At 28.4% G+C, this 12,656-nt stretch overlaps 1 protein-coding gene across 1 annotated transcript in view; it reads right to left on the reverse strand.

Annotated features, from left to right (window-relative positions):
* Nucleotides 1–12,656, reverse strand: part of LOC145843269 (uncharacterized) — a 43,588-nt gene that overhangs the window by 14,472 nt on the left and 16,460 nt on the right. Inside the window, exons 4-14 of the mRNA XM_082950733.1 lie at nt 12,480–12,631; nt 9,940–10,067; nt 9,630–9,734; nt 9,078–9,161; nt 8,355–8,551; nt 7,691–7,853; nt 7,133–7,243; nt 6,715–6,868; nt 6,063–6,322; nt 4,400–4,522; nt 3,604–3,743 (exon numbers count right to left, since the gene is read on the reverse strand). Of these exons, the coding sequence (XP_082806859.1) occupies nt 3,604–3,743; nt 4,400–4,522; nt 6,063–6,322; nt 6,715–6,868; nt 7,133–7,243; nt 7,691–7,853; nt 8,355–8,551; nt 9,078–9,161; nt 9,630–9,734; nt 9,940–10,067; nt 12,480–12,631 (1,617 nt within the window). The remainder of the gene's footprint in view (nt 1–3,603; nt 3,744–4,399; nt 4,523–6,062; nt 6,323–6,714; nt 6,869–7,132; nt 7,244–7,690; nt 7,854–8,354; nt 8,552–9,077; nt 9,162–9,629; nt 9,735–9,939; nt 10,068–12,479; nt 12,632–12,656) is intronic.

Below are 12,656 nucleotides of genomic sequence, written 5' to 3' on the forward strand. Positions count from 1 at the left end.
ACTGCTAGATCAATTTGTTTATTTACAATAAGAAATACTCCTGGCATTTATGTTCAATATTTTACATTTCTAAGTTTAAATTTGCTTCGAGTTTTAATTAAAAAATTTATTGCTAAAACTAGAAAGCTTGTATATTTACAAGATATTACCAAAACTAGTTTAAGTTATGTTTTTTTTCAAGACTAGTAAAAATGTCATAGTCAAAAGTTTATGAAGAGCTACTGTTTAATCTCACTGTTTTAGTTAATTAATCGCTATTGTTCTAAACAAACCTAAGTAATAAAAAATAATTTTAGCTTCAAAAGTGACCAGTTCCTTTAATCATAATTATTAAACGTTATTTAAAAAAAGATTACTTTTAAACTGTTTAATTAGACTTAATTAAACTAAATTGGAAAGTTTAAAAGTTTCACTTAATAACTCTTTGACTGTGTAAATTTTAATTTGTCTACTTTTCAAAGAAAAACTTCAGAGAGAAAAGTCACCTAATTTAAAATTCGTGACCCAATATCTAATTTAATTTATTACCCTAATGGCTTTTATAACTTGATTTTTATGCTAATATAGTTTTACAAGCGAGGTTTTTTTAGCTATGCGTAATTTTTTTCTATTTGTACATCAAAGTGCTAAAACAGTGATAACTATCATATTGACAGCAATACAAAATGTTTATTTCTTTTATTATTACATTAGATTTGCGCCTAACGACGAATTACTATACTTGTTTTGTTAGAATGTCTTTAGTAGCTATTATTATGTCAATATATTAAATTTTTGTATGAAAATTTTTAAAGTTACTATCGAGATTAATTATCAAGATTAATTATCAAGATAAAGTATTTGCAATTTTTCTTAAGTAAAGTGTTTAAAAGCTTAAAATTATCAAAACTCTTGTTTTATAACTAAATACAATGTCTTTCTATAAACTGAAATCACTCTTGACTTAAAAAATCGCATAGAGTCGTGTTTAAATATTATAGGATAAAATAGTAAATATTTTCCAATCCAAAAGTTATAAGCTTGTAAACAAAATGTTTACAAAAAAGCTGATATTGTTTCACTGATAAAAAGAGTTTGTTTATAAAAAACAACTTTTTATTTTTTTTTGATAAAAAAGGTTAGTTTTTTGTAATTACAACTTAAAAAAAAAAAGTTACTTAAAGACATTTAATTATGTTCAAGTAGAAGTCAAATTTTATCAAAGACTATAACTTTATTTAATTTGAAGTTTATCACTTATTTGTCAGCTTATAACGTAACAACCGAAAAAACACATTTAAATTCAAAAATTCGATGCGGTTCATCGTACGTCAAGTTTTTAATATTTTTTCATAATTTTGTTTTGGGCGGTAACATTTTTTTTTATTCCGTTGCTTTTTAAACATTTTAGCATTTTTGCATGACAATTTTATTTACTAACATCATTATTACTAAAACGATTTGTGTAGGAAACAAAAAAAAATTTTTTTGTACAAATTAAAGTTTTTTTTTTAAATTTAAATTAGTTTTTTTTTAATTTTTTTTAGTTAGTTTAAAAATTATTAGGTTTTTGATCTTTTTGTTTAAGAATCTAACGTTTTTATTATAACTGTTGAAAACAGTTTTTCTCAGAAGCTATTAAGACAATTAAAAATAAAAAAAAGGTCAAATACGGTTGTCTTCTCACAATAAAAAAAATAAATGCATTAGAGATGTAATGTGGATACAGCAAATAATACTTCAATGTGTGTTTAAATGTATGTGTAGATCATTTGAAACTAATATTTTATCTTTAATCTTTTTTAACTGTGCAAACCTGACTCACATTACAGCGAAAACATATCTGAAAATTTAACATAAAAAACATATAATGATTAAAAAAAAGTAAGCTTTTTTTGACTATATAAATAATATTGGGAAGAAGCACAAAACAATCGACTTTCTGCTCAATTAACAAAAGGTTCGTTACCAGAATTTAACTGAATTGAAACTTTAAGTAAGATTACTAGTTGTCTAGATAAATTTTTGAAAAATTCTAAGTTTTTAGAATATAAATACTCCTAAATATTTAGAAATTATTGAGACACAGGTTCATCCTTTGTACTTTTGGGCGGTAACCTAGATCGTTGCAAGCAATTTTTAAGCGTAAAAACGCATAAACACAGCAGGAAAATTCAAACATAGCGCGTTATGAAGGCATGGTATTTTCGCCTTAGGGAAATTCTTCAGTGCTGCGCCTATTTAGAAACGCACATAATGTCTCTGTTGAAATAGAAAAATTTTTGTGAGGAATTTTAAACATTCTATTGTGCAACATGTACAAACACCGCAGTGTTTCTATGGAAGTTTGAACTTAAAGTAGGGATTGTTTCAGAAAGTCGTGTAAATGTTTGTGTTTTCTATTTTCGTAACTTTATATTTATCACCAAAATGCCTTTGAGATTAGTAAATACTTTTTATCATACGTTATTTAGGTATTTCAAAACATACATATACTTCCTAAAAAATGATTTAATTATATTGTATTGTCTAATAAAGGGCCGCGATAATTGTAAGTTACTTAATAGTCGTGTGAATTTTTGGCTCTACGTATATTAATCTTTTTCCATGTTTATCGGTTGACAGCCACAATACAAAGTTTTGCGCTTATTACTTAGTTTCAATACTTGACTTATCTCATTAATCTTTATATTCATGTTTGTTCTAATTTAGCTTTTTTCAATTATGATATGGAGCCCTTTTTATTTAAGGTACAAAATCAACCAACTTGTGAAAAAATTTATGCAAAATAAGCTTACACTTGAAAATTTAACTTGCGAAAGCAAACAGCCTTTACAAAAACAGAGAAATGTGTAGCAATAAGCCACAAAAATATTTTAAAGTTCCGACTCCTACAATTATTGCGTAATAAAACCGTGTCAAAATTTTCCGCAAAGTATGAAGAAAATTAAACAATTTTGCGTTACAAAATACGTTTTAAGGTGTCTTGCATCTATGCGAAATTTTATCGAAGCATCTTGTTCTTATACGTGTTTAACCGCGAGTTTGTTACTAGGGGTGCATGCTTTACATACTCGATAACAACTTTTGTAGACAACTTTGTGTTTTCGTTGAAAACTATAATAAAATTTGTAAAAGTTGTGTGAAAACTGAAAATGTTTATACGAATTTCGTAAACTCTGTTTAAAAAACATGGTAATTTTATTTTGAGGACAAAATACAACGTTTAGTTTTATAAATATTTTGAAATTACTTATACGGAAAGAAGTGAATAAAATAAAAAGCACATTGTTTAACGAAATTCTTCTAACAACTTTTATTTTAGTAAATTTATTTTTTAAATTATAAGCTCATTTGCTTAGCAACGCACCTGTTTGTCTCATATAAGATTAATGTTTAACAAATGTCATAAAAAGTTAATACAAATAAAACTTTATTATAGTGAAATACTTGTTCTATTCTCAATTCACGTACAAATTTGTTTTATGTTTATCATATTCACTAACTCATGTAAATGTTTTTGTGCAGCTACGAACGAAATGAACTTAAGTCTTTTAACTTAAGTGTTTTTAAAATATTTATTAGTTTTTTTTCTCATCTAATTTTACTATTTTATACACTAACTCCAATAACGGATCCTTGCGCAACTTCGAGTTCAAACACGCAGTCCTTTCCTCCTTGTTGAAGATCTCCGAAATCCTCAGCGGTGATCGTGCCACTGTTGAACCCACTCCTCCTGAACCTGCACTCCTGAGAAGCTGTAGCTGTTAAAAATTATTAAGTTATTTACTGTAAAACTTTGTTATAATATTAATATTTCAAACTTTTTAAATACAATAAAACTCGGGATTAATGATTCACAAGTGTCTGTAATCACTAAGACGATTTCGTTTTAATTTACTACTAGTTGAACAAGTTCACTTTGTTTGAATATAACTGATTGACAATTATTTTGCTCTTACCTCTTTCTTAAAGATCAATTGAACCTAAGTGTTGTTTGAGAACACTTTTTCAAAAAATTTTATAACTAAATTGTAAAAAATCCCCCTTCAAGTTTTTAAAAAAGTTAAGCAAAGTGCAACAAACAGAAAAGTGTGATAAGCACGTTATAAAAAAATTGTGTGTTTTAGTATAAATACCGCAAGGTGTTTAAATAAACAATTTCGTACTACTGTAGTATTGCAAGATTTTATTTTATTTATGTGGTAAAAGTTTTATAGATGCTCAAAAAAATTGAAGTTTGTTTTAACAACATTTAAAAAAAGATCCAAAATCTTAACTTTAGTTTATGTTTCATTTTTTTAAGTGAACAAGTTTACTTGTTTTCGTAAGGCTTGCTAAGAGATATACAAACACTGTTAAAGTTGCTGCAATTAAAAAATCTGTTTATTTAGTAAATAAATTAAATTTAATAACTCACTTTGTTCCACAGCAGTAGTCGGTTGAGGGGTGGTAGTTTGCACCAGTGTGGAGAAAATTTTACCGTCGGAAGTTTTTTCACGACCGTCTTTTGTCGAAAACACCCGTACCATGTACTCAGTATCTGTTATATATTTCATTAAACAATGCTGCAAGTGTTAATACTTAATGTGATATAAGGCATCTGTGGTGTGCGACTCGATAACCGAAAGGTTTTTTTTGTGCACCAGGTTTTTTAGTGCAAAATATTTTGCGCGCTTTTTTATCGTTTAATAAGAAAAATATTTGATAGTTAGTGCTTGTTTTTTCTTACTGCTTTGTACTTGTAAACTTTGTTGCCCAGCATTCGTTGTGTATTTGTTTTTTTCAGTGAAAACTTTTTTGTTGGGGTATTTGTTTTGTAGTTTTACCTTGTAATATTAAATTTGTTACTAAATGCTTATAAATCATAAATAGTCTGTGGATACAAAGCTTGATTTTTTACATTTACCACAATACTTAAAAGGCATTTGAAAATGTATATTAGGATGAACTAGAATAGTTTCAAAAAAAGTTTTAATCTTAGTCTTAGTAAATGCCTGAGCTCTTACATGATTACTTATGTTTCTAATTTTAAACGAAGTTTAGTATGTTTTGCTGATGTTTTTAACAAAACTTCATAAACATTTGTTGCTAAATTTTGTTAAATAAACTAAGATTCTTTATTTAAGAGAAGAATTTTCGAGTACTTAAACAAATGATTTAAACTCTAATAAATTGAATCAAATTTCTGTTGAAATTAAATGAAGACAATAGTTATATGGTTTTTATAATTAAAACTCGTGCTGTTGTTTACAAAAAAGTATTTGTTTTGTCTTTTTTTGGTATTTGCTATCTTAGGTGTACTAAACAAAGAAAGAACAATGCCCATGCAATTTAATGATTGTTTTCAACTCAATTGACTTGTATTTAATGTTTATAAACGCATGATATATAAATAACTTATTAATTATGATGTGACTAAAACCGCAACTATGCTTATTGTCGCCTGTAAAATCTTTTACGTTTTTGTAATTTGTCATAACAGATATATTTTCAAAAAGGTCATAGTAGTTTATTTAAAACTTATCGCAATCAATTACAGGTTTTAGTACATCAGAAAAAGTTTATCAAAGTTTTATATAAATATATCAACACAAAAAAATTTGCGCTACATAGTAAAACGTTATCTACAAAGTTAATCTAAAGTAGATAGCTAATCAACAAAAATATGTGACTTTAATTAAATCTACACTTCTACAAAAAAATCTATTGTACTTTTACTAACCAGAGTTAGATAGCAATTTTTTTTACTTGACTTTGTCAATTATTAAAGTTAATAAACAACTTGCATCAAGTTAATGTTCGCAAAGGGAACATTTATTTGAATAAACAAAGCAAAATTACAAAATTATTTTATTAATATTTTACTTGAGTTAGTAGAAACATACAACAAATGATGAGAATAAATTAATTAAAAAGCACCTAAAGAGTTAAAATGAAGTCAAGTTTTAAAAGGATTAATTAAATATGTAACATCTGTTTGCACAAGAAAATAAAGCTACGATTTGTTCTATATTGTCTTGGCTTCAGTAAAATCAATAAGCCTTTACTATAAATAATAAACATAAATAATAAAAATCAACCTGGTGTGAGGTTCTCAAAAGAAACTTGGTAAGTGACGTCGTTGAACCGGTTGTTAATGGCGGGCCTGACGACTTCGTATACTTGCGAACCGGGCGCGTACCTCTCAATTGTCACTCGGTAGCGCTGCACGCCCGTAACACCGATGAATTCGATGTCGGCACGGTCGTGGTAGGACTTGATGGTGAAGTCCTCGACTATCCTGAAGTCGGCGATTGTGGTTGATTCGACGGTTGTTGGGCAGTCGTAGTAGCTTATGCAGCTGTAAATTAAGTTGAAATGTAACTGATGTTTTTTTAACGAAGATTCCATTAAAATTGAGTCAACAAATTTTGAAGCACAACTTTATTAAATTCATTTATAAGTATTTGAACAGAGGTATTTGTTTTAAATTTTCTTTTATCAGTTTTAAGAAAGCTTACATTTACGCATACAGTAGAAAAATAACAGAATCATTTCAGGACATGTACATTTGGATTCACATGTCTTAATCATAACTACTTCTACAAAAAACTCAAAACAATACTCAAAATCTCAACTAACGCTCCATTATAAAGCACAGGTAAATTCTCGGGGTAAGCAAACTAAAACTCGCATACCTAATGTTACTATATATATAGTATAAAATATATTACATCAAAAATCTCAACTTACGTTCCCTTGTACAGCACAGGCAAGTTTTCAGGACAAGCACACTTGGGCACGCAGGTCTGATCGTCGCACACAGGTCCGGTATCAGCATCATCGCACGTGAAATTGCACGGTGATGCGCAATTGTTGAACACCAGGTTGGATGGACAAGATTGTGCTGTAATGTAGTAAAAGTAATGCTTTGAAACTTTTTGTGGATAATTTAAGTTATAGTATTAATTTGTGAAGTTTTTTCTAGGCAAAAAATAAAACTTTTGAAGTCGTCAACTTTTTGAATGTGTCTCTAAACTAATTGACACTTTGTGAAAAGTAAGTTACGATTAGCTTCAAAAAATAGTCTCTAATCGTAACATGACAATTTTATACGAACTTGAGGTACAGTCATTTAGATTCTACATAATTTGAAAATTTTAATACAAACCTTTTTCACACTTAGCCTCATCGCTCCCATCGGAACAGTCTTTCACCTGATTGCAAACAAATGATTTCGGAAGACACAATCCATCGCACTCGTGTTCATCAGATGTACAGGCTGTATAATTGATATAATAAAGTTTTAACGTATCACTAAACATTAATTAAAACAAATGATTCTGGTAAACACAATCCGTCACATTCGTGTTATTAAGTGGTAAGAGCTGTAATTTAAAATAAGTAAAGGTACTGTCATACCAAATGCAAACTTCTTATTTACTTAAACGTGTTTGCACAAACCGTCATATTCATAATCTTCAGTGGTACTTATTTATTTAAATTCTCTTTAGCTCTGCTTGCTACTACTTTATACTTGATTACAGTACGTAAGTCGAATAACAATAAAGCAAAAATTCCTAAATAAATTAGGGTAGGGTATTTAAAACCTACTTTTTATTAAAATTAAAAGTTAATATATTTTCACGCCAAATTTTTTATGAAAAACTGTCTAAGCTTCTACACGTAGAACATTGTAAAGTTTCTATTTGTTTCGGTTAATACCTACCAATGGTATCCAGGTTGAAGTCGTAGTTGTCGTAACCGTAGTTACCGTAATCTCCCCCCTCCGTATTTTCAGAGGAACTTTTGCACGCTCCATCACTCAGTTTGATGTCGTCGATTGCTAAATCTGATTTGTAACTCTTTCCGCGTTGACCGTCGAATCCGAACTGTTTGGAATTTTTTTTTAGTTTGATACATACTCTTATTTTAGGTTGTATAACTTTTTTTGTATTAAACTTAATTTGATCATGTTTTTATCTTAACTTTTTTAATCAAAATTTGGACATAAACAAATACACTAAAACAACAGCTGCTATGTCAGAATAAATAAAAAAAGAAACAGAAAAACAAACTATGTTCTACACTACACATCCAAACTTATCTACGCCTAGGTTTAACTAAGTGTTAATTAAAGCACTTTAAGTTGTTTGATGAAAATAAGGTTTATGATACAGCTGCTTCCTAGTCTCTTTTAAATTGTAAATTTATCCTTATTTTAAACAAAATATTGAAAAATAAAAATAAGTAAAAACAATTTTTAACCTGCACTCTAACATTATTCTGCTCAGTAGTAACTTTAGCTTTTTTATAAACAAAACTACATTAGTATATAAACTAATTATTACCTGCACCCTAACACTACTCTGCTCTAATAATTTAAATCCTACCTGCACTCTTGTCATGCTCTGCTCTATAGTGACTTCCGTCTTCTTCCACTGTTCGCCCGTCACCTCGTCCGTGGAGTAGATGTCCCTGGTCTCGTTGTTTCCCTCCTTCCTCTCCATCACGAACAACCTTCCTCCCAGGTTTCCGCTGTCGTCGTTGTCGGCCCGGTTCAGAAACCAGAAGGACAAGCAGGACTCGCCTGTGGAAGAAGTTAAGAGTGAAACAGTTTTTTTAAGTTTGTTTTTTTTTTAATTTGGTCTCGCCATTGGAAGAAGGCGAAGTTATTAAAAAGAGGTTAGAAAGTTTTAGAATAAAAAATATTTTAGAATGTTTATTCTTATATTTTTAAAATTTGAGATGTTTTTAGATGTTTAATAACTTATTTATTGATACAATATGTTCATGGACTATAAACTAAAACAGGCAGATTTTGAAAAAAAGGATTCGCCGTTAGAAAGTTTCTTAAGAGTGAAGTAGTTTTCTACGGTTTACATGTACGCTAAATTTTGTTTTAACTTTGTATAAAGACTTTTTTTGAATTTTGCTTATGCGAGTTAATCTAGTATTAACTAGTTGACGTAAATTATACAACTAAAGATACTCAACAACTTTAAAGTTTAGTACAAGACAATTAACAGGTCTTAATGTAAGATTTAAAGTTTAAATAGTCTATGTTTTAGCATTATTATGTATAAGTTTAGAGACTGATACATAAATAAATTTACCTTTCATCATAACAAGTGGAGAATACAGGATTGCATTATCCATTGGTTTTCTTTTTGAAGCCTCGATAAAAGCATATCGTCCCTCTGTGAAAAAATTTACAAATTACAAACTACTAGAAGTAATACAATATTTATTTACAGCACAATACACCGATGCTATCTTGTAATTGCCGACACTTGTAAACTTTACACATAAATACTGAAATTCAAAACAATAAACGCAACCGTTAACATCAAAATTGTTTTATGCATAGTTTCAAGTTTTACTAAAAAAAGCGATAAGTCTTGTTTCATGCTTGGAAAAGTAGTCAAAATCGTTTAAAATAGTTTGATTTTTCTTTTAGTATTTTTGTGCAAAAGTAAAACGCTTGTTAAAGTAAGCTTTTCAATTTGGCTTTAACGCCGAATGTGTAATTTACTTTAAACCATAAAGTCCTTAAATTTTGTTTATCGTGTTTATTATTCTCTTAAAACTGATTTTTGTACCGTACGTAACTTAGAACATTGTTTAATTTATACCTAACTGTGTTCGATTTTTTCTTTAAAGCTAACCTTTAGTGCCAAATGTGTGGTCAACTTCCGGTCCAGTGTATTTAGAAGGGGTCGGTCCTCTGTTGACTATCCAGTCCATTGAGTCCTGGGAACTTTGTGTGTATCCTAAATGAAAATTTTGTATACAGAATGCATCATGTTGCAAGGTCAAACACTCATAAATTTGTGTTTAAAATAACGCAATATACCTAAACTAATAAAGTAGATATATTAAATAATCTAATATTCATAACATCATTGCCAACATTTTACAGTTTTTCTGGTTTACTTAAATTTTGATTATTTAAATTTTATACTACTAAATTCTAACCTGGACACAGTTCCAATGGACCATCAAAATCACAATCGACGGTTTTCGGCAGATCTTCAGGTCTGAAAGCTTTCCATTCGATCACGAATCCTGATGCAGTGACTGAATCGTCAGAATTGAAAATAACTCTGAAGTAATAATAACAAAATTAATATGTTACAAACATTTTACTTTATTTCAATTGATAATAGCACGATTTTTATAACTAAAAACTCCAGTTAAAGTGATTTAAATGAATAGTGAGCACTTAAGATAGTTACGAAATACATCACCATAATTTAATGTTCACTAGTTTAAAAATTACAACACTGTAACTTTAAGTTTATAATTGTAACTGCAAAAAAGTTTGTTGATTTCGTCATAAACAAAACGTTGATATAATTATCATAAGAACAATCTAAATTTACTGTCTTTTTGTTTTCTACGTATGTGTTTTTATGGAACAATGCTTAATTTCTTATTACATTGTAGTTTTCAAAGAATTAATTTAATTATAGTTTTAGTTAGCTGTCTTAAAGTTTTGTTAAATTATCATTGAATGAAGATTAACTTATATGCTTTCAAACTCTTATGTAGTTCTAAAACATATTATTAAAAGACTAAAATTTGTGGGAATACTAGCAACAGACATTAAAAGATTTAAGCGAACCGCAAAACACATTCAAATAAATCATGTGGTTTTATAATCTGATGTTTATTAATAATTAAATTTTTATAAAAGCAAACATTGAACTTGCGGTTGTAATTACTTCTTGCTATTCAAATGTACAAACTAGTAAAATTTTAATCCATGAAGCTAACTAATAATGCAATATTTCTGCTCTTTTTTTGTTCAGTAGTTAATAACACGAAAATATCATGCTATAAAGTGTTGACAGCTACAATAAATAACTTTAATAATGCTGATATATTTTTTGTTAAGTGCAAAATCAGCCACCAAACTAGCTTAATGATTGTTTAAGCTGGTTTACTACATAAAATCAGGGTTATAGTTCGTTTAAAAAACTAAATTTTAGTCACTTTTTATTGTGGATGCATCTAGTAAGTTAATAACTGTGTTACCTATTAAGTAAATCTTCGAACAATAAGTTGTTATTTAGAACTTTAATACATTTTTATTTGTTATAAAATACCTTATTAATCGTGTTTTATTAGTATAAACTCCACAAAATTTGATGAAAAACTAAAAATTGCTACAAACAAGTTTATCCAGTTTTTGTTTCATAGTTTAACAAAAACACATTTATCATTTAATAAGAAGTCTGAATACACCACACACACATTTTGAAAACGTTTTAAGTTTTTTTTTTCTGAAGAGGCCCAAGTGGTGTTATAAAAACACGTTAACCTAATCAGAAAACCACAATATATTCTAAATGTTTAATCTGCTTTTAAATAAGATTAAAGTGCGTTTAAAGGGTTATATAAATAACATGTGGTGGCATTTAATGTAGCCGTTTAATTCGTAAAACCATGTAACAAGCTTATTATATTTTCACATAATAAACACTTTACTACTTCTGGTAAAGTATGATATCTTAGTTTCATACCACCATACTAGCTTATTAATAATTCAAGCTGGCTTACTACATCAAATCAGAGTAATGTTTCGTTTACAAAACTACAAGTTGCAAAACTTAATAAAAGAGGTTATCTAAGGTTAGTAGTAATAATAAAACTAAAAACGCTTTTTTTAAAATATGTTAAATTATTTTAAGTAATGAAATAAACAAAAAGTTTTAAATGATTTGTATTTTGAATATTTAAGTTAATTGCATTTTTAAAAACATACAAAATCAACATAAGTATAATTATACAAAGTTATTTAGAGCATAAAGTTAAACGAAATGTTTCTATTATTTTGCTGAAAACAAAAACTGGTTCAACTACAATTGTAAGAAAGTAAGAAATATCATAAAACCATGCAACGCCCTTCTTATATGTCTTTTGATATCCGGTAACCTCAAAATGTATCTCTTTGTAGTAAAAAATCAATTTATTTCACTTGTAAGTTGCAAAACTGACCTTGTTTTGAAAAACTGAAGGATGTTAATGCTTGTGGTGTCAATATTAGTTTTTAATTGAACTAACTTCTGATAAAAAACTTACCTGAAGCGTAATTTTGTTACGTACTTGAAAGTTAGATAACTATTTTGGTAATTTAAAGTTTTGTTACTGTTAACATTTTTAGTTTTATCTATAAACTTCTTTTTTAAGTTTGTCATGCAAAAGTAGTTGATAACTATATCCAGTTTGTGGAAATTGCTTGAGTCAATGGACTTAAAGTAGGTCCTAAAAAGGTTATAAGTGGTATGCGAGTGTATGGTAGAATTGCCACAAAAAAAAAAAAAAATAATCACCATTAACTAAAAACATAACTACATCAAAGCATGTCTATCAGTTTTTTGTGAATATATGATTGAATTATCGAACATAAAAGAATAAGGTAAAAAACTTGATGCGGTTATACCTGTAGTCTAGGAGTATATTGTACAGTAATCGAATAAATATAAACTTAAAAAATTAAATGAAGTAGTTACCTCAGAGCTGGTCTATCAGTTGTCTGTGAATATATGGTTGAATTATCGCACGCTCTGATGACTTCGTTAGCGTCGTTGGAGGGCGCAATCGCGATGAAATCCGTGCACCCTGATTGGTCCTCTGGCTCCATATCCATGTATATCGACTTGAACTGTAAATAAATTTTAGTATAAATA

This window comes from Thalia democratica, chromosome 8 (assembly GCF_965202585.1).
Source record: "Thalia democratica chromosome 8, ktThaDemo2.hap1.1, whole genome shotgun sequence".
Lineage (NCBI taxonomy): Eukaryota > Metazoa > Chordata > Thaliacea > Salpida > Salpidae > Thalia > Thalia democratica.